This window comes from Myxocyprinus asiaticus, chromosome 45 (assembly GCF_019703515.2).
Source record: "Myxocyprinus asiaticus isolate MX2 ecotype Aquarium Trade chromosome 45, UBuf_Myxa_2, whole genome shotgun sequence".
NCBI classification, from domain to species: Eukaryota; Metazoa; Chordata; class Actinopteri; order Cypriniformes; family Catostomidae; genus Myxocyprinus; species Myxocyprinus asiaticus.
In genome coordinates, this window is record NC_059388.1 from 6,673,356 (window position 1) to 6,695,549 (window position 22,194).

At 38.4% G+C, this 22,194-nt stretch overlaps 2 protein-coding genes across 8 annotated transcripts in view; one reads left to right on the plus strand and one right to left on the minus strand.

The window, feature by feature from the left end:
- The window catches only part of LOC127434878 (transmembrane and coiled-coil domain protein 3-like), a 43,123-nt gene extending 34,161 nt beyond the window's left edge, over positions 1 to 8,962 (plus strand). For all 3 annotated transcript variants that reach the window (XM_051687920.1, XM_051687923.1, XM_051687919.1), the window contains one exon: positions 7,155 to 8,962. In XM_051687920.1, the coding sequence (XP_051543880.1) occupies positions 7,155 to 7,457 (303 nt within the window). In that variant the 3' untranslated portion in view covers positions 7,458 to 8,962. The remainder of the gene's footprint in view (positions 1 to 7,154) is intronic.
- Positions 8,963 to 16,848: 7,886 nt separating this feature from the next.
- The window catches only part of LOC127434877 (laminin subunit beta-1-like), a 102,977-nt gene continuing 97,631 nt past the window's right edge, over positions 16,849 to 22,194 (minus strand). Inside the window, exons 28-32 of one of the 5 annotated variants that reach the window (XM_051687918.1) lie at positions 20,994 to 21,198; positions 19,328 to 19,469; positions 18,774 to 18,950; positions 17,322 to 17,481; positions 16,849 to 17,215 (exon numbers count right to left, since the gene is read on the minus strand). In XM_051687918.1, coding sequence (XP_051543878.1) covers positions 17,079 to 17,215; positions 17,322 to 17,481; positions 18,774 to 18,950; positions 19,328 to 19,469; positions 20,994 to 21,198 — 821 coding nt within the window. In that variant the 3' untranslated portion in view covers positions 16,849 to 17,078. The remainder of the gene's footprint in view (positions 17,216 to 17,321; positions 17,482 to 18,773; positions 18,951 to 19,327; positions 19,470 to 20,993; positions 21,199 to 22,194) is intronic. The other 4 variants (XM_051687915.1, XM_051687914.1, XM_051687916.1 and 1 more) reach the window with 4 other exon arrangements.

The window sequence follows — 22,194 nt, forward strand, 5'->3', positions numbered from 1 at the left end:
ACATTAGACATAATGTTAGAGACTGACAGTCTCAGCCACAATTCCCTTTTAAAATATGGAAGAAAAAAACATGCAGTGTCAGTAAATGGTGATTATAAGGCTAACAGTCTGTCTGATATATCTTTAATTGTGTTGCATTGAAGAAAGTAATATGGTTTGAAACAATATGAAGGGTATGATGACAATTTCCATTAATAACAATAATAATAATTATTATTAGTAGTATTAGTGTAATTATTATTATTCTGTAATATGTTAAATATGTATTATGTAATGGAATATTGGGGCGTAATTGCCCATTATGATTTATGTGAAAGTAACTAGTTACTCGCTACTTGAGTATTCTTTAAATGGATACTTTCTTACTCTTACTCAAGTAGTTTTTTACATTACTACTTTTACTTCTACTTGAGTAATAATTTATTTTAAAGTAATTGTACTTTTACTTGAGTACAAATTTTGGGTACTCTACCCAACTATGGTTGGGTTCTATTCTTCTAAGATCATTTATTGGTAGACCCTAGAACTATTTAAGTAGAAAAGTGAATATCAGTAAAAAAAAATAAAAAATACTGGTCAAACTGCTTGTCAGTCAAAAAAACAAAAAACAAAACAAATTGTAGTCAAACTGATTCAGGAAAAAAAAATACTGGTCAAACCGAATGTCAGTCTTAAAAAATACTGGTCAAACCGATTATCGGTAAAAAAAAAAATACTAGTCAAACCAATTTTCGGTAAAGAAATATTAGTTAAAACCGATTATCGGTAAAAAACAAATATTGGTCAAACCAATTATCAGAAAAGAAATACTAGTCAAATCAATTATCGGTAAAGAAATAGTAGTTAAAACCGATTATCAGTAAAGAAATGATAATCAAACGGATTATCTGTAAAAAATTAAAGGTGCACTCAGTATTTTTTTCCTCATTTAAAAAGATTTACTTCTAAAGGAATGAATTCTCATTTTGAAACATAGGTATCATATCATGAGCACTCACAGTCATATCAGAAATCTTATAAAAGCTGTTTTATTCTACAATAGGGCTGTAACTAACGATTACTTTGATAATCGACTAATCTAATGATTATTAAAATGATTATTTGACTATTCTGGCAATTATTGCAAGGATTAATCATTAGCTCTTAAACAACTATTCAGTTTGTGCCCCGAGTTAAAAGGTTGTATTAAGCATGCTTACTAACAATAAAGTGTATAAAATCATCTTTTAAAAATACCTCTAAATGACTAAATGATTAAAGGGAAAAAAAACTTGTTTAATTCAGCAAAAAATTGTATTGTTATAAAGTGTTTTTGTCTTGTTTTCCATTTAAAATTGTCTAAAAATCCTTAAAACAAGACACATTTACTTGAGAAGCAGCATATAAGATATTAAGAATTGCTTTCATAGAATGTACACTGGTGGCCAAAGTTTGGAATAATGTACATATTTTGCTGTTTTGGAAGGAAATTGGTACTTTAATTCACCAAAGTGGCATTCAACTGATCACAAAGTATAGACAGGACATTACTGATGTAAACGTGCTGCATCACTATTTTAAAAAAGTAATTTTTTATCAAATCTAGACAGGCCCCATTTCCAGCAGCCATCACTCCAACACCTTATCCTTGAGTAATCATGCTAAATTGCTAATTTGGTACTAGAAAACCACTTGCCATTATATCAAACATAGTTTAAAGCTATTTGGTTCATTAAAATAATCTTAACATTGTGTTTGTTTTTGAGTTCAAATCAAATCAAATCAAATCACTTTATTGTCACACAGCCATATACACAAGTGCAATGGTGTGCGAAATTCTTGGGTGCAGTTCCGATCAACATAGCAGTCGTGACAGTGATGAGACATTTACCAATTTACAATAACATCAAATTAACACAGCACAATTTAAACGTCTGATATACACATAATTACACTCAACAGTATACAAATAATAACATACACTGTGCAGTATACAATACACACTATATAGATACACATTATTCAATAAAAATAAAAATTAAAAATATATAAAATGTATATATAGTATATATAGAATGTACAGTATTGTACTGTATTGACATTCAGGCTGTCGGTTGATAGTCAGTTGTTAAGAGAGAATATAATATAATAATAATATAATTTATGACAGTCCGGTGTGAGATATAAGAGTAAGGGTAATAAAGTGCAGTGCTGATGTATTTTGATCGTGGGAGATCAAGAGTTCAAAAGTTTGATTGCTTGGGGGAAGAAGCTGTCATGAAGTCGGCTGGTGCGGGTGCTGATGCTGCGATACCGCCTACCTGATGGTAGCAGTGAGAACAGCCCATGACTCGGGTGGCTGGAGTCTCTGATGATCCTCCGAGCTTTTTTCACACACTGCCTTGTATATATTTCCTGGAGGGAGGGAAGCTCACCTCCGATGATGTGTCTGGCAGTTCGCACCACCCTTTGCAGTGCTTTGCGGTTGTGGGCGGTGCTATTGCCGTACCAGGCGGAGATGTAGCCAGTCAGGATGCTCTCTACAGTGCAGGTGTAGAACCATGTGAGGATGTGGCGGTTCATTCCAAACTTCCTCAGCCATCTCAGGAAGAAGAGGCGCTGATGAGCCTTCTTCACAACGACTTCAGTGTGGATGGACCATGTGAGTTCCTCAGTGATGTGGACACCCAGGAACTTGAAGCTGCTGACTCTCTCCACTGATGCTCCATTGATGGTGATGGGACTGTGTTCTCTGTCTTTTCTTCTGAAGTCCACCACAAGCTCCTTTGTCTTACTGACGTTGAGGGAGAGGTTGTGCTCCTGACACCAGTGTGTCAGAGTGTGCACCTCCTCTCAGTAGGCTGTTTCATCATTGTCAGTGATCAGACCTACCACCGTCGTGTCATCAGCAAACTTAATGATGGCATTGGAGCTATGTGTTGCCACACAGTCATGTGTGTACAAGGAATACAGTAGTGGGCTGAGAACACAGCCCTGTGGTTGCTCCAGTGTTGAGGGTTAGTGATGAGGAGATGTTGCTGCCTATTCTAACCACCTGGCGTCTGCTTGACAGGAAGTCCAGGATCCAGCTGCACAGCGAGCTGTTTAAGCCCAGAGCCCTGAGTTTCTCATCAAGCTTGGAGGGCACTATGGTGTTGAATGCTGAGCTGTAGTCTACAAACAGCATTCTCACATAAGTGTTCTTTTTTTCCAGGTGGGAGAGAGCAGTGTGTATTGTAGATGCAATGGCATCATCAGTGGAGCGGTTGTTGCAGTAAGCAAACTGCAACAGGTCAAGAGAGAGAGGCAGCACAGAGCAGATGTAATCTCTGATTAGTCTCTCAAAGCATTTGCTGATGATGGGGGTCAGTGCAACAGGACACCAGTCATTTAAGCAAGTTATTTTTGATTGCTTTGGAACAGGCACAATGGTGGATGTTTTAAAGCATGTGGGGACTACAGACAAAGAGAGGGAAAGGTTGAAAATGTCCGTAAAAACACCAGCCAGCTGGTTCGCGCACGCTCTGATGACGCGGCCCGGAATGCCATCTGGGACTGCGGCCTTGCGGATATTCACCCGTCGGAAGGATCGGGTTACATCCGCTACAGAGACGGAGAGTGAACTAACCTCTGTAGCTTCAGCCGCGAGAACTCTCTCCGCGAGGGCGGTGTTATTTCCCTCAAAACGAGCATAAAAAGTATTTAGCTCATCCGGGAGAGAGGCAGCGGTGTTCATGGTGGAGTTTTTATTCCCTTTAAAGTCTGTGATGATGTTAATTCCCTGCCACATGCTTCTAGAGTTGATGGTGTTAAACTGTCCTTTAATCGTGCTCCTGTACTGGCGTTTTGCGGTTCTGATAGTTTTTCGGAGGGCATAACTGGCTTGTTTATGCTCCTCCGCGTTCCCGGAATTAAAAGCGGAGGTCCACACATTAAGTGCCGCGCAAACATCGTTATTTATCCATGGTTTCTGATTCGGATAGATCCGTATTGTTCTGGTCGGAACGACGTCCTCCATGCACTTTTTGATGAAACATATTACGCTATCAGCGTAAAGCTCGATGTCGTCATCAGAGGCGGACCGGATCATCTCCCAGTCCGTGTGATCAAAACAGTCTTGTAGCATGGAATCTGATTGGTCCGACCAACACTGGATCGTTCTGAGGGTGGGTGCTTCCTGTTTCAGTTTCTGCCTGTAAGCGGGAAGAAGCAGAATGGAAGAGTGGTCCGATTTGCCAAATGGTGGGCGGGGGAGGGATTTGTAGCCATCCCGGAAGGGAGAGTAGCAATGGTCCAAAACCCGGTCCCCTCGTGTGTTGAAACTAATGAGCTGGTGGTATTTTGGTGCGACTGATTTTAAATTGGCTTTATTAAAGTCCCCGGTCACAATGAACGCGGCCTTAGGGTGCGCGGTTTCCTGCTCACTTATAATCCCATACAGTTCCTTGAATGCCCGGTCTGTGTTGGCTTGTGGGGGAATGTACACAGCTGTGATAATGACCGCTGTGAATTCCATCGGTAGCCAGAATGGTCGACACAGAAGCATGAGAAATTCCAGATCAGGAGAGCAGAAAGACTTGATAGAATGTATGATCCTCTGATCACACCAGGATTTGTTGATCATAAAACATACACCACCTCCTCTGCTTTTACCTGAGAGGTCTTTCGCTCTGTCCGCTCGGTGCACAGAGAACCCCGCGGGTTCAATGGCTGAGTTTGGAATCTCCGCAGACATCCAAGTTTCCATAAGGCAGATAATGCAGCAGTCCCTTGTATCTCGTTGGAAAGAGATCCGCGCTTTCAGCTCGCAGAGCTTGTTATCCAGAGACTGAACATTTGCCAGTAGAATAGTGGGTAGCGGGGGTCGATTTGCGCGGTGTCTTACTCTGATGAGAACGCCGGCTCTGTTTCCCCTTTTCCTTTTGCGTTTCTGCGGCTGAGTTGCAACAGTATGCAATAGACTGGCATGTCTTAAGGTCAATATGGCAAAAAAGAAACAGCTTTCTCTAGAAACTCGTCATTCAATCATTGTTTTGAGGAATGAAGACTATACAATGTTCGAAATTGCCAAAAAACTGAAGATTTCATACAAAGGTGTACGCTACAGTCTTCAAAGACAAAGGACAACTGGCTCTAACAAGGACCGAAAGAGATGTGGAAGGCCAGATGTACAACTAAACAAGAGGATAAGTACATCAGAGTCTCTAGTTTGAGAAATAGACACCTCACATGTCCTCAGCTGACAGCTTCATTGAATTCTACCCGCTCAACACCAGTTTCATGTACAACTGTAAAGAGAAGACTCAGGGGTACAGGCCTTATGGGAAGAATTGCAAAGAAAAAGCCACTTTTGAAACAAAAAACAAAAAGAAAAGGTTAGAGTGGGCAAAGAAACACAGACATTGGACAACAGATAAGTGGAAAAGTGTGTTATGGATCTTAACCCCATTGAGCTTTTGTGGGATCAGCTAGACTGTAAGGTGCGTGAGAAGTGTCCGACAAGACAGCCACATCTATGGCAAGTGCTACAGGAAGCGTGGGGTGAAATGTCACCCAAGTATCTGGACAAACTGACAGCTAGAATACCAAGGATCTGCAAAGCTGTCATTGCTGCACGTGGAGGATTTTTTGATGAGAACCCTTTGAAGTAGTTTAAGAAGTTCTGAATTTGTTTTCAAATTGTAATAGTAATTTTTTACGTTATTAATGTCCTGACTATACATTGTGATCAGTTGAATGCCACTTTGGTGAATAAAAGTACCAATTTCTTTCCATAAGAGCAAAATCTGTACATTATTCCAAACTTTTGGCCACCAGTATATGTTGAATATAAGTGCATATTGTGTATTTTTCACTACTTCTGCCAGTGCAGAAGACAAAATATACTTATATTAAAGATATATTCTCTGAAAGCAAGTCTAAATATCTATGCTGCTTCTCAGGTAAATGCATCTTTTATTTTTCTCTTTTTTTTTTTTTTATATATTAAATTTTTTAATATTATATTCAACATTCTCAGATAAAAAAATGTTCTTCTGCAGTATAACTGCTAAAGTAAAGGTATGTTGTTTTAAAGGAGTTTTAGATACTTATATTGGAAAACAAGCCAAAAACAAATCAAAAACGTATTTTGTTGCAGTGTACATTACAATTGGCTAAGACTACCCTCTCTCACCTTTTTGTTCGCTTCGATCCATCTTTAACTCACAAAAAACAAACTCTCTCTTCTTAATAGAGCTGCATATTGCTGATTTTCTTCATGATAAGAAACACACCGCAACACATACAGTATGCATTATGATTCACTACGTTGCGAACTATCACATAATAATCTAGCTGCAGCAAGCACGCACGAGGGACGAGTGTCCCCGCGGCAGAATGTGCATGAGCCAGGATGCAGTTTCAGTCTCTCATCTCCCCCTTAGATCGGGACACTTTCACAGCTTATAGAAGAGGCGCTGACAGCACACAGAAATGTCAGTTTCGGAGCTTGTACTTATTTACATGACCTGCTTCCTTATTATTTGAATTTTAATAAAGGATGCATTAAAGATATAATGGTGGGGTGTTTCCATAAAAGACGCGAGCATGCAAGTGTTGCTTAAGCGGAACGGCAGCTCCTGCTCCACTTTATTTCACAACGAGTGCTTCTGTATTTACTTATTTTGTATTTTTGTATAATTCTCTCATACTTTGCGATCTACAGTACATCACCTGAAGCTGTTTGGAAAGTTTGGAGTGCATCTGGACTGTGAGCTGCGTTTTCTTCCTCTCCTCAATCAGGCGCGAGATGCAGTGCTCCTCTCGCGCACCATCATTAGTTGCATATGATCCTGTTACGTTAATGAGATCAAACGACTATTCGACAACGAAAATTTTTGTCTACAATTTTTTATTGTCAACGTTGTCGATGATGACAACTAATCATTTCAGCCCTATTCTACATGTAGAGGGTTCCCTCATGGGTGCTGCCATGTTAAAATCACATGACCAGCCGAATACTACTCACTTATTCTCAGTAACAGCCCTGTTATTAGACACTCATGGTTTAAATTAATGCTGGTTGACTGAGAATTATGACTTTCTACAATGGCATCGATTGCGTTCGAATAATGCTGCATCCAAGTATATACCACTATAACTTAACTCTGCATTAACTATGTCTCTCTCTGCAGGATGCGTTGGAGGTTTGTCAGACGCGAGTGAGCAAGTTAGAGTTGCAGCAACAGCAGCAGCAGGTCTTGCAGTTGGAAAGTGCAGACGCCAAAGTGCTGCTGGGAAAATGTATCAACATCATGCTGGCCATAGTCACAGTGATATTGGTGTGCGTCTCTACGGCTGCTAAGTTCTCAGCGCCGCTACTACGGAGTCGTCTTCACATGTTTGGGACTTTTGTATGTGTGTGTCTACTGGCATTTGGCTGGAGCAACTGGGAGCATTTGCAGTATGCCGTAGAACGAATGATGCTGCCCAGATGAGGGTCAGCGCCATTCTCATCGTATTAAGTGCACCTTCATGGACTTCCCCTTTTGCATTGTGACTGTCCCAGGACAGTGGCTTTAATAAACATTTTGTCTTTGTGTGTGTGTGTGTGTGTGTGTGTGTGTGTGTGTGTGTGTGTGTGTGTGTGTGTGTGTGTGTGTGTGTGTGTGTGTGTATTTGAGAGAGTATTCATGATATACTGTAGCAGAAACGGGTCCAACTCTATGACTGTATTGTGTTCGATTGTGTATCGATCAACATGTTTCTATTTGTTTGTTGTGTCTTTAAAAAAAAAAGGTTCACACTTTTTACAATTCTGTTTTATGTACCACTCTTAGTAGGACTTGATAAGGGGCAACAGACTGTTTAGGTAATTCTTACAAAAACATGTGTGGGTCATATTTCTCTCCAAAATACATGGACAATTTTTATGTTATATTTTGTATAATAAAATGGTGCTTTTTTTTTTGGGTCCATTTCACTTTTGTTTTTTCCTTTTCTTTTTTCTGCATTATGGTAAATATTTTTTCCCCCCATTACAGTAATGAGAATTTAAGAGGGACATTTGCTAAACTGTCAGAAAAATAATGTCAGAAAACAAAAGTCCTAATGATAGGCTTTATTTTCTAGCCAAATCTAGCCCCTTTTAAAATTTTTGGGGCAAAATATGACCTATACATGACTTTCAAAAGCTTCAAGATTCATCAGTTTACTAAGATAAAATATGCTAGCATTTTTCTGTACAATTGATAAGGCTTGAAGTTCTTTTCACCGGCCCTTGCATGACGCCCATGTTTAAACATTTTTATTCTGCAGTTTGTGCATTGGTGCCCAGTACTGAGCACAAAAACAAAAAATAAATAAATAAATTGTGTTGATTTTATAATAGAAATGCATTGGTGGTTCAAGAAACTAGAACATGAGAAGGAAGCAGACGTCTCTGTCACGTATATGTAACACGTTTTAAACTGTTCTTAATGGAAGTTAGAATAACATTATGCATTTTATGCATTTTAATTTGCTTTGTTTAATCTATGCTTTAATGAATCCCACAATGCAAAGTGATGTAGGCATTTTTACACACTCCTTTTGAGTGTATTTGACCTGTGGTTTTGACTGAAGTTTTTATAAACCACAAAATCTGAGTTTACACATGAATCTAAACTAAGATTTGGTTAATAAATATGTAAAGATTTTAAGATGCCATTTTATGCCCATTTTAGAACTGAAAGGGAGAGGGGAGATAAAGATAGCTGTTATCTTGGCAGTTCCCCCTGCAAGATAATTGTGTGTGTGTGTGTGTGTGTGTGTGAATAATGTCTTAATATCTTTATCTAACAGCAGAATGAGTTTTCCTGATGTAGAGCCTCTGTTAACTTGTTCTCTGCTCTGAACATGAGGGCAAATTGTTTTATTTGTTTTATACATGCTCCAGTGTTTTCTTGTAAGACTGTATAAAATATTCTCTAAACTGAAAAATAAATGGCCTCATTTTTTTCCATTTGTTCATTGTTTATTTACAATCTAGAACAAAAGTTTAAACTTTAAACTTGCAGTCGTCTCTGATTGGAAGGGACCATTTCATTTGTTTCTCAAAGGTATATATTTCCTAATATTTCTAGTTAAAATGTAGTTGTTCTGTTCATTTGATATATATCTCTACTAGGGTTGCCACTTTTGAAGTGTGTGGTGGGGGGGTGGGGGTCATGGCCCATAACCACATCCTCCACAGTTTCAATGCATTAATATGCATTATTAATAAAAATTATATATCCTTTCTTATATGCTAAAATGAGAACTTTCCTGACCCATGACTTATAAAAAAAAAAATGTAAAAATTTTTTTTTTTACATGTTACAAATATATTTATTTTACTTTTTTTCTATTATTTGTCTTTTTTATCTTATGTATACATTTTGGATGGGTTATACATATTTTTTTCTAATTTTTATTTATTTTATTTGTTAATTTTTTTTCCCTTCAACTGTACTTGTCTTTATGATTGTATTCATACATTGTTTGATCTTACTGAACATTTATATAGAAAAACCTCCACAGTTTTACCACCATTTGTGGACTTTTCAGACGGTCCCTTACACCCTCCATCGTATTAGCACATTTTAGCACAATATGTGGACTTTTCAGACAGTCCCTTACCCACCGTAGGCAAATTTTCCAACTTATTTCAATGTTAAACAGCCGATCTGGAACGGTTCCACCGTGACGCCATCTGCATCATTTTATCTTTAAATACAGAACGATCCCGTATTTTACGGGACAGGTGGTAACCCTAATCTCTACCTTTGTTTTGTGGTATTTGCATCTGAAAGAGCAGCCTTTGCCAGATTTGCTTTTGTCTTTTACATAGATCGCCATTGTAAGGCTGGCTACTTTAGAAGGTGTTTGTCAGCCTCTTGTAGTTGATGAAGGAAACGTGAAAACTTCTGAATCACAATCTGTTGTCATGAACTCGCTGTGAACTACCTAATGAAACTCTGTAGATAGCATTAGGTCCAACTGAGTAGAATAATACACTTAAATACCGAGACAATCAACTGCATTATATTTAACTTAGTCCATCCAAGTCCAATTAAAATACAAACAGAGCTTTCTCTTATTTGATATGGAAAACTTAGTTAGGCCTCGAGTTACATTTCCCCACTTTGATCGAACAATTAAATTGTAACTCTGTTTGTCATTTTCACTTAACAGTTCTAGAATGGCAGGTCGTCGGTGTGTCTAGATTTTTTTAAATCTAAACATGTACACTTTACATGTAAAGACGAATTTCATACAAAGACGACATACTGTGTGTCTAAATGTGAAGGGCCAGAGTTTTATAGATTTCTTAATTTATAGATTTTTTTGTGTCATCTTGGACTTACACTGACACCTAGTGGCTTGGATGTAGCATCATTTAAAATCAATAGTTTTCAGTTTCAGATGCCATTGTAGAAATGTATTATTCACAGTCAGCCATGATTACTTTAATCAGTGAGTGAAAGTGTCAAATAACAGGACGGTTACTGAGATTAAGCGAGTAGTATTCAGCCGGTCACGTGATTCTAATATGGCAGCCCCCATGTGCGGACCCTCTCCATGTAGAATGAAACAGCTTTTATAATGTTACTGATATGACTGGAGTCTTCATTTTAATGTGAGTGGTCATGATTTCCTACATATATTGCAAAATTACAATTCATGTCTTAAGGAGTTTAACCTTTTTAATTAGGAAAACATTAATGAATGCACCTTTAAAAAATATGTGTACAGACGTGTGTTAACATGTCATATTTTAAACACGCTATTAAAATGACTGTTATTCAACTGGCTAGTCTATAATAAATAGTTTTAATGGTGCTTTTTATTTTATTACACAACATATTTATTAAAGTATCAGTGAATATGTATTCAAAAACGTGGTAGGAGAGAACGGGCATGTTGTCACACTATATATAAATTGCACAAAATTACAATAAATAAAACACGTGTGACAACTAGCCCTAGTTGCCCCTTTATGCTAACTGTGGTTGCGTTCGAAACCAGGAAAATGCTGCCTCCAGAGGCTGTATACAGAGGTAGGAAGGGATCAAGGCATGTCCGAATCCGGTGTTTGCATCACATCCTGTCTACTGAGATACCTTTATCCGATCGATTTTTGAAGGCGGGATAGCTGTATCTTTTGTTGCCTATGAAATCCCACAATCCTGGATCATGGATCCACAGCGGTTGAGCTGAAGAAAAAAAATGGCGGCCGAAGAGGCAGTTGATAGCCTACATAGTGTATAAATGTACGTTTTTTATTAACTTTTTCCAACTTTTGATTCCATTTCTAGCGAGAAAGTTGTATTGTAGTTATTAAATATATACATGGTTATCGCCAAGATTTTGTTCTAGATTATTAGTCCATTTTGGTTCGGTTGGACTGAATGAAGCAGATGGCGATAATCAGTTGCTGGTATCCTAGCAATGATGTGAGATTTTGCTACTTCAGTAGCCTGTACAAAACCAGTTTCTAGAGATACCTTCATACGCAAACGCTGTCTGTTGAGTCACAACTGATAGGGCAGCGAGGCAACAAGGCAGCTACCTTTGGTTTCGGACGCAGCCTCTGTGTGTTTTTTCTGGGCCAATTTGGGCAATGCACTAATAAATCTAAGGGGAAAAAATGAAAATATAACAACATTGCATCACTCTATAACTGATGGCAAGATTAAATTATTAGGCTTCATGTTCATACTGCCAGTCAACTTGTCCAGTAAGTGAATTGAAATAAAGTGTCTCTAATGTTTTCTTTCTCGTTGAGTAAATCAACAACGCTGCTGCAGCTTGTAGATAAAGCTGTTTTCTTTTTCGATCGGTGGATGTTCATTTTGCTAATAGCTAAACTTTCAAACATAATGAAATAACAGTAGAATCTTATTTTTAAAAAATATCTTTTGAATGATGTACACCAGAGTCTATTTAACCTGAGACAGAGCACTTGTATTAAAATGAATGGGAAATATTTGAACACCCAATATGGCGGATGTACAAAAGGAAGTCCCGCCTTATAGGTAAGAAATCCAATCACCTTTCAGATACAGACATTGCCTGTTAGTCAGCTCGATAACACACATGTGCATTAGCTGAAGTATGTAATTTCTGCGACAGAATTGCAAAAATAAACAATGTTTTCAAAACAGATTTCCGAATTCGCCCCTCATCTGCTGTTGGTCAAACAGTCATATAGTCCCGCCCCCAACTCACACCATTAGTTGAGTAATGTTGTAGGGGCGGGTCATAGCGGGTCTTTCAAAACAAACAGGAATTTGTATAGTGCCACAGAGACACAGTGTTTACAGTTTGAGAAAATTAACCTAAAATTGGCAGACTTATAGTTAAGTCTGCATATTATGCTGGGATAGAAGAACATATTTTAACTTTTTATTTTTTTTTTTTTTTACAGACAATAACGCAAGAGACCAGGATATGATTTAATGTGTAAAAAGCTGCTTTATTCTGCATATCATGTTGGGTGCACATTCACAAGCACTGCCATGTATGGAAATTATTTATTTATTTATTTATTTATTTACTTCTAAAGCCACTTTTTATTGTCTAATCAGTGCTTTACTCGTCTGCCACAATAGTGTAATGGATTTGACACGTCTGAATTTGTTTATTAAATAGATTTGCAATTTAAATATAATATAAAAATAATGAATTATATTTTGAATTGAATATATTTGGGGGGGGGCGGGGTTATAAGCAAATATCGATACATGCGATTAATTGTAATTTATCGGCACATCATGTAATTAATAAAAACAATTATCAATCTGCGTAAGCACTGATGTGCAAGAATGAGGTAGTTACCATTAGATACAGGTGCATCTCAATAAATTAGAATGTCGTGGAAAAGTTCATTTATTTCAGTAATTCAACTCAAATTGTGAAACTCGTGTATTAAATAAATTCAATGCACACAGACTGAAGTAGTTTAAGTCTTTGGTTCTTTTAATTGTGATGATTTTGGCTCACATTTAACAAAAACCCACCAATTCACTATCTCAAAAAATTAGAATACATCATAAGACCAATAAAAAAAACATTTTTAGTGAAATGTTGGCCTTCTGGAAAGTATGTTCATTTACTGTATATGTACTCAATACTTGGTAGGGGCTCCTTTTGCTTTAATTACTGCCTCAATTTGGCGTGGCATGGAGGTGATCAGTTTGTGGCACTGCTGAGGTGGTATGGAAGCCCAGGTTTCTTTGACAGTGGCCTTCAGCTCATCTGCATTTTTTGGTCTCTTGTTTCTCATTTTCCTCTTGACAATACCCCATAGATTCTCTATGGGGTTCAGGTCTGGTGAGTTTGCTGGCCAGTCAAGCACACCAACACCATGGTCATTTAACCAACTTTTGGTGCTTTTGGCAGTGTGGGCAGGTGCCAAATCCTGCTGGAAAATGAAATCAGCATCTTTAAAAAGCTGGTCAGCAGAAGGAAGCATGAAGTGCTCCAAAATTTCTTGGTAAACGGGTGCATTGACTTTGGTTTTCAAAAAACACAATGGACCAACACCAGCAGATGACATTGCACCCCAAATCATCACAGACTGTGGAAACTTAACACTGGACTTCAAGCATCTTGGGCTATGAGCTTCTCCACCCTTCCTCCAGACTCTAGGACCTTGGTTTCCAAATGAAATACAAAACTTGCTCTCATCTGAAAAGAGGACTTTGGAACACTGGGCAACAGTCCAGTTCTTCTTCTCCTTAGCCCAGGTAAGACGCCTCTGACGTTGTCTGTGGTTCAGGAGTGGCTTAACAAGAGGAATACGACAACTGTAGCCAAATTCCTTGACATGTCTGTGTGTGGTGGCTCTTGATGCCTTGACCCCAGCCTCAGTCCATTCCTTGTGAAGTTCACCCAAATTCTTGAATCGATTTTGCTTGACAATCATCATAAGGCTGCGGTTCTCTCGGTTGGTTGTGCATCTTTTTCTTCCACACTTTTTCCTTCCACTCAACTTTCTGTTAACATGCTTGGGTACAGCACTCTGTGAACAGCCAGCTTCTTTGGCAATGAATGTTTGTGGCTTACCCTCCTTGTGAAGGGTGTCAATGATTGTCTTCTGGACAACTGTCAGATCAGCAGTCTTCCCCATGATTGTGTAGCCTAGTGAACCAAACTGAGAGACCATTTTGAAGGCTCAGGAAAACTTTGCAAGTGTTTTGAGTTGATTAGCTGATTGGCATGTCACCATATTCTAATTTTTTGAGATAGTGAATTGGTGGGTTTTTGTTAAATGTGAGCCAAAATCATCACAATTAAAAGAACCAAAGACTTAAACTACTTCAGTCTGTGTGCATTGAATTTATTTAATACACGAGTTTCACAATTTGAGTTGAATTACTGAAATAAATGAACTTTTCCATGACATTCTAATTTATTGAGATGCACCTGTATTTAGACCCACCCTGCGTCCCACCCACCACCTTGTAGGACACACCCTATTTCTAGCTCAAACTAGCAGCCCCGCCCCTCCCGCATCACTCCCACCCACTCCAACCTTGTAGGTGCACTGACACGACTGCCCTCAAATTCAATAGGAAACTTGATTTTCTAAACTCGGATAGCTGGAAGTCCCGTCTAAAGCGCTGCACCAAAAGCTAGGAATTAATCACAATCAATCGGCAAGCACCTCAGAGCAACGTCACATTACATGATGCTCAATAGTCTCTAACCTCAATAAAATGTCAATTATTTAATACAATTATAAAATGAAAATCACCCCTGCCCACACTGTACCACACCATACGCCTCGCAGAACTTTCTCCCAGAGTGGTCTCGAGAAAGTCCTCATCTGAAGACAAGCAAACCTGGAGAAATGTTACATCACACATTCCAAGCCCTATGTCACAGAGCCAGCTCCAATTTCCATGACAACGGTGACGCCATAATAGCGGATTCCACAGATGTGTATATATGTGTGTGCGCGCGCTATGAGAAAACTAGAGCTTTGCATGCGAAGATGCAAATCCTTCTCTTACAAGAATAAAAACACTGCAGACGGGGAAACAGTTTGGATTCACTCTACTACATAAATAAATCCTGATAAGTTTTTATGCATCACGATGTAAAGGCAGCCTCCCGAGTTTATAAATTACATTGAACTTTTATCTTGTTTACATGGACATCAATATTAAACCCACAAACCACAATAACGATGTCAACCAAAAATAATATGAGCTCTCAATAATCACCACATCAACTGAAAGTCACAACAAAAACAACAGGAGCATAAATAAAAAAAGGCAAAAAGTTAAAACAATAAACAGTAGACAGTAATAGAAATAATTATGTTTCTATGTGTAAGCCCTAAATAAATTATTATTAATTTCCATCTATACACCTTCGCACATTGTTCAGCCCCACTTTTTGTTTTTTACAATGATTGTGTTGCCAACAGTAAGATACTCTTAATATTTTCCTTTTGCCACTGGTAGCCAGCGCACTACTGTATGATTTATGATGTAAAAGTTCAGTCATCTTCTGCCAGAAAGCATTATCAGTGGGATGTGAACAGATTCAATAATATCAGTGATGTCAACAGAATAGTTGGATTTCGGAATTGATTTATTAATTAAAGAGAGTAGTGTAGTAATAAGCAGACTCCTTGGGCAGGCAATAAAATAAAAACTAACACAACAAAAAACACAACTTAAATAGTCTTTATACTGTTTATGTGTTGAATGTACTGTATGTGGATTTTACATTTAAAAAAATACAAGAATTTAAATAAATAAATAAAACCTGCTGAAATAGTCCACAAAAGAATGGAACATTGAAGAGGGACCTGAGACATTTGGCTACGAACACACTTCAAAGTACATACTAAAAACTACTCAGAACACATTAGCAACTACCTAGAACACCCTAGCAACCACATAGCAGCGCACTAAAAAATACTCAGAACACTTTTTCAAAAAGATATCAATGCCCAGACAACTACCCCAAACACCATAGTAACTGCATAGTTACATGCTAAAAAAAACACTCTGAACACCTTAGCAACCGCATTGCAACACCCTGGTAATCACCCAGAAAACCCTAGCAACTGCATAACAACCTTCTAAAAACAACTCAGAATACCAAAGCAACTGCACAGAAATGCCCCGGAAACCACTCAGAACACTCTTGCAACTAGGGATGACATAAAATATCAAAATGTCGATTACTGATCGCCACATTATTTTACTAATACATTTTTGAGCCGACAGTTAAATTAGAAGCTTAATTTATGTGCTTTCAATTCACTGCCAGTTGCATTCCATTCAATGTAGTCTGATGTAATAGCTTTGGGAGACCACTAGGGGGCGACATAACATTTACTGAAGCCAGTAGTGGGTAGGACAAGGGACAGACCACACACACATTACTAGCTGATGGCACTCCAAAGTTACAAAGGTTTTGTACTTCTTCAAGAATTAACAAAGTGGCATTGATGAGTTTGCAGGTTAGTGGATGAAACTTGTGTAACTGTGCAAACTGAACGATTAGAAATGGCGACTTTATTATGTAATTTCTCTGTATGTAGCCTTGAATAGGTCTTTCATTCACAAAAAGACTTGTAACAGAAAATACATTGTATAGGCTATTTAAAAGATACATACACACAGTATATTATCCAGTGATGACTAGAGTAAATAATCTTTGTCCTTTGATAATGATTTGGGTCAAATTTAATGGAAAACTATGCGAGTTGAGCTCCATGGCGTTGCAGAATTATTAACAGCCTCTTGAGATGGCGAGACCGCAGGTGTGTGCGTACTTCCCAACCCCCTACCCCACACACACAACCACCCTGCCCTTATATCATGGAAGACACAACAAGCTGAGTGAACTTCTTTGACTTTTTCATTATAACAAATATTGCAGTGGTACAAAGACTGTTTACATAGTTTAGAAAGGGTATGCTAAAATGTCAGAAGTAGTCTTAAAAAAATTCTACATTGATAATAAAATGAGTCGGGCAGTTAGTAATATACTTGTGAAATTATAAAATTGCATTTGCATGGTTGATGCCAGGTTATACAGCTGAACCTTAATCAACATTTCAGTGATAAATATTAAGAGCAGGTGCTGTAGACTGTGATTTTCTGAATCAGTTCTTGCAGTACATCTCTGGCTTCATTCTCAAGTGCATCCAACTCCTGAGCTTTTGCCACCAGGGTGTGCTGATTTACTGAAAAAGATCTTTCTAGCTCTAAGAGAGTGAGACAGTAAGAAAGAAAAGTGAGAAAGAATCAATAATATTTAAATTTCTTAATTCATGACTAATATGAGAGAGCATGAGTGGTCTTTGTGTTCACCTCTTAGTCTCTGTAGTTTGTTTGTGGAATCTATTAATAGGTCTTTTGCCTCCTGTCGTAGTTGCTCTGCCTTCTCACGTGCATCAAACACGGCTGCTGCCTTTTGATCAATCAGACCGCTGACCAGTTGGTACTTAGGCTGCACAACTGAGTCAAAATCCTAAAAATACACAAATATACATCAAATAAAAGCTTAATTTAAGTCTACTGTTAAACTTATAGGAGGTTAATAAAAAGCACCAACAGCACTTCACATGCCATTTTTGAGTCTGTTCCTCACACAAAATTATCGTATGGCTTTAGAAGACTTGGAATATAGCACAAGAGTCATATGCAGTGGCAAGAAAAAGTGTGTGAACCCTTTGGAATTACCTGCATTTATGTATAAATTTGTCTCAAAACGGGGTTTGATCTTCATCTAAGTTACAATAACGAACAGGCACAAAGTAATAGCACTAATAGTGTTAACTAATAACATACAAATTATTGTATTGTTCTTGTACAAATTGAATACATTCATTCAAACATTCACAGTGTAGGTTGGAAAAAGTTTGTGAACCCCTAGGCTAATGATGTCAACAAAAGCTAATTAGAGTCAGGAGCTGGTAAACCTGGCATCCAATTAATGAAACGAGATTGGAGGTGTGGGTTAGAGCTGCTTTGACCTATAAAAAGCACTCAAACATTTTGAGTTTGCTATTCATAAGAAGCATCTTCTGACACGGGCCATGCCTCGCAAAAAAGAGATCTAAAAAGACCTGCATAAAGCTGGAAAGGGTAACAAAGTTATCTCGACAAGCTTAGATATTCATCTGTCTACAGTTAGACAAATTGTCTATTAATGGAGATGATTTAGTTCTGTGGCTACTCTCCCTAGAAGTGGCCGTTCAGCAAAGATGACTCAAAGGGTACACCACAGAATGCTCAGTGAGGTAAAAAAGAACACTAGAGTGACAGCTGAAGACTTGCAGGAATAATTGGAACTGGTTAACATCTCTGTTCATGAGTTTACTATATGGAAAACATGAAACTGGCATGGTGTCCATGGCAGGACACCACAAAGGAAGCTGCTGCTTTCCAACAAAAACATTGCTGTGTGCCTGAAGTTGGCTAAAGACAGTCTTGACACTCCACAACGCTACTGTTCAATAAAGACATGAAAGATAATAATTGTTTGTGTGTTGTTAGCTTAAGCACATTGTGTTTGTCTATACTTGTGACTTTAATGAAGATGAGGTCACATCTTATGACCAATTAATGTAGAAAACCAACAAATTCCAAAGGGTTCACATACTTTTACTTGACACTGTAGACTGCTATTAGGGTATTATTTATGCATCCCATCATGTGGGTTTGCAATGAAATGAGGGTGGGTAAATGATTACAGAATTAAAATGTTTGGGTGAACTATTCTTTTAAATGGCAGGTGCAAATTTCCTTAAATTTCTTTACCCGTTCGGTTTGCTCAGTTTCAGTTGTGATGTACTCAGACCGTCTGTGAATGTGCTCTGCACTACTGGACACTTCTAGAGTTTTCCGTCGGAGTTTGTCCACCTCGTTCTCAAGATCTAAAAATCTTCCTGTGCCGCTACTCAGTTTAAACTCAGTTGCTTCTGTCTTAGATTGGACCTGCAAACACACACACACATACAGAATAGTCATAAAAAATAATTAAATAATTCAGAAAAAAAACGAGCTGATCATATTTAAAGGGGTTGTATCACACACACACACACACACAAAGTTTAACTTGCACAGAAATCTTCATGGTTATGGTGTTACAACTATGACCATATTTGCATACTGTATGACCACCCATATTCTGCTTTTTCACTTGAGAAAATCTCATAAAAGTAGGACAGCATGTTTCAAACTCAGACGAAATCGCTAACATGGGTCCTCATTTATAGCAGATAATTATCAATCATAAAATAATTTAATAGCATTCACTGACTTAAACATAAGCATAAAACAGGAAGTCTAATATGCAGCATCTTCACACTTACAACAGTGATTTGTTGTCTTGAGAGGTCCGTGTCACTCTCAGCCTCTTTCAGTTTTTCACTGGCAGCAGACTGAGCACGCTCAGTATCATCTAGAGTTTCTCTTATCTCATCAGTGGCCTGTTTAAGTGCTGTAGTTCTCTCACTGTAATATACACACAACACATTTGAAATGTAATGTGTATAGGAGGGTCTATTTATGGGTGAGTCTTCAATTAGGGGTACTTGAAATCTTTGTTAAAACTTTGTTATCAGGCCCCTTGAATAAATTACTTCATTGAAAAAGAAGTCAAATTACTAATTACTTTGCATTTAAGTTACTTTTAAAACACTTTTCTGCTCAACAAATTCAAAATAATGTCTATATTTCTTTCTTGTTCATTGTTACACACAATTCATACACTTAACACCTCAAATTTCACCTTCACAATGACTCTTTACGGGGCCATAATTCATGTAATGTACATAAATAATATATTAGAAGCATAACCATATAATGTACTTAAAAGTAATTTAAGTAACTAAAGTCAGTAACTGTAATCTGATTACATGAATTTAAAATGTTGTAATTGCATTACACTGCTTTGTTTGACTAAAAATTAGATTACAGTAACTTTTTACTTTGTAATGGGATTACATCCAACACTGAAGAGTTATTCCTTGCATCACTTCATAACAGGAAAATGTAATCTGATTCTGATTATTGTGATGAGTCACACCCAACACTGATCAGTAGCAGCTCTGTGTATATATCATTTGCAGTGACACTGAGTGGATGTCAAAAAGGTAAAATTGTGAATAGCATATATTTTGTATAAGACACATCACTGATCAATAACAAGTGTTCTTGTAGAGCGAAATAGCCTATCCAGCCTACACAAAAATACCACAGAGCACAAAGTGTGATTAAAACTTGCAGAATATTAAGCATTCAATATATAGATGATGCATAGTGGCAATCTAGTAGCATCTAGCCCTTTTTAAATGAATACGGCAATGCAGCCCAAACTTGGCCACCAACAGAAAAAGTTTGAACACCCCTGCGCTATAGTAAAAGTGTTAAGATGTCATGCAATATCATTGTGTGAGGAACAGAGTGTAAAGTAGGTGTTTATGAACTGATGATCTGCCGTTTTACCTGTGATCTGCATGAAAAGTGAGTAAAACTCATTGTTGAAGCTCCTCACCAGGAAACTGTTGCGATGCATACAATGAGCCAATTGTAGTTATAGTTTTGTGATTCTATGAGACCAAGTTGTATTCAACATTTCAACAATCTTAAAAATTAGGTAAAAGCAATAAAAAGTCTAAAAGTTATATTATACAACAGTAAGTCCGGTTTTCAAATCTGATTATCCAAGTGAAACTTACTGGCCAATTGTTGTCTGAAACGTGAGTTACTTTATATTATTTACTTGTCTGTAGAACTGTTGTATAAAAACAATATCACACTCACAATCGTGCTGTTGTTCTGAATATCAGCACGGTCTAGAGCCTGTGGCTGAATCACAGCTGTGCTGATATTCAGAACAACAGCACCCTTGCACAGAGATATGGCCTAAATAATCTATTTTTCCAAAGAAACATTTTTTAAATTATCTAATGGGACAGAATAGTTCCCCTAACTGAAGAATCATCCTTACACGTGTGTGTGTGTGTGTGTGTTCACCTGGCAGCTTGTGCTCGTTGCAGGAGTCTCTCTGCAGAGTGGGCTTGCTCTTCTGTCTGGGTGAGAATATTATCCACACTGGTCAGTCGGGCCACATGATGGCGAATCTCTGTAGTGACGTTCTTTAACACCCCGGACGACACTGGCAAACTCAGTTTCAACACCTCATCAGCTACTTCCTCTATACGCTTGGGATCTGTGGCATCTACACACACACACACACACACACACACACAATCAGAACTTAGTTTCCATTTATATATATATATATATATATATATATATATATATATATATATATATATATATATATATATTGTGGCAGCGGGGACGTGGTCAAGCATCTCTCCGGAGAGAGAAAGCGGTAAGGGTGCTTACACCTGAGCTAAATTATGTCTAACACCTGTCTCTAATTTCAGTGAGCACGGGGAGAGCAGCATAAATAGAGCGACACAACACTCAGTCGAGAGAGAGACTGGATACGACAGAGCCGAGCCAGAGCAAGGATTTTTCTAGTAGTGGAAGTTTATTTATGAAAGCAGTGTGTGTTAGTGTCAGTTTAGTGTGTGAAGGTAAACTGTAAAGTGGTGTCGCCAAGAGGGGAAAATAAAGCCTCACCTGAAGAAGGAAAAACTGCTCCTCACTTCATCTTTTACACTGGTGCCGAAACCCGGGTTGAAGTTTGGGTCGAAGATGGATGGAGGTCGTCCCGTAGAGTCCTCCCAGTTGGCGGAGATCCTCCAAGCCCTTGCCAGACTACATCAGAACCACCAACAAACGCTGCTTGAGCTCCGACAAGATCAAGACCGCCGGTTTGTCAAGCTCATGCATGCTCAAGCCGAGGACCGGCAGGCGATCCGGAGCCTCCTCGGCCAGGGGGCATCCTCAGCCATGACCCCGGACACACCCACGCCATTACCCCCGCCAGCATTACAGAAAATGGGGGCGGCGGACGACCCCGAGGCCTTCCTGGATTTGTTTGAGCGGACCGCCGAGATCTGGGGCTGGCCGCTCGGCCAATGGGCAGCCCGATTGATCCCACTATTGTCCGGGGAAGCCCAGCTCGCGGCTAAACAACTGCCAGTGTCGAGCCTCCTGGCCTACGGAAATCTAAAAAGAGCCATCTTGCAATGGGTTGGTCGCACTCCAGAGGAAAGTCGTCAACTCTTCCGGAGCTTGAAGTTGGAAAGCACCGACCGCC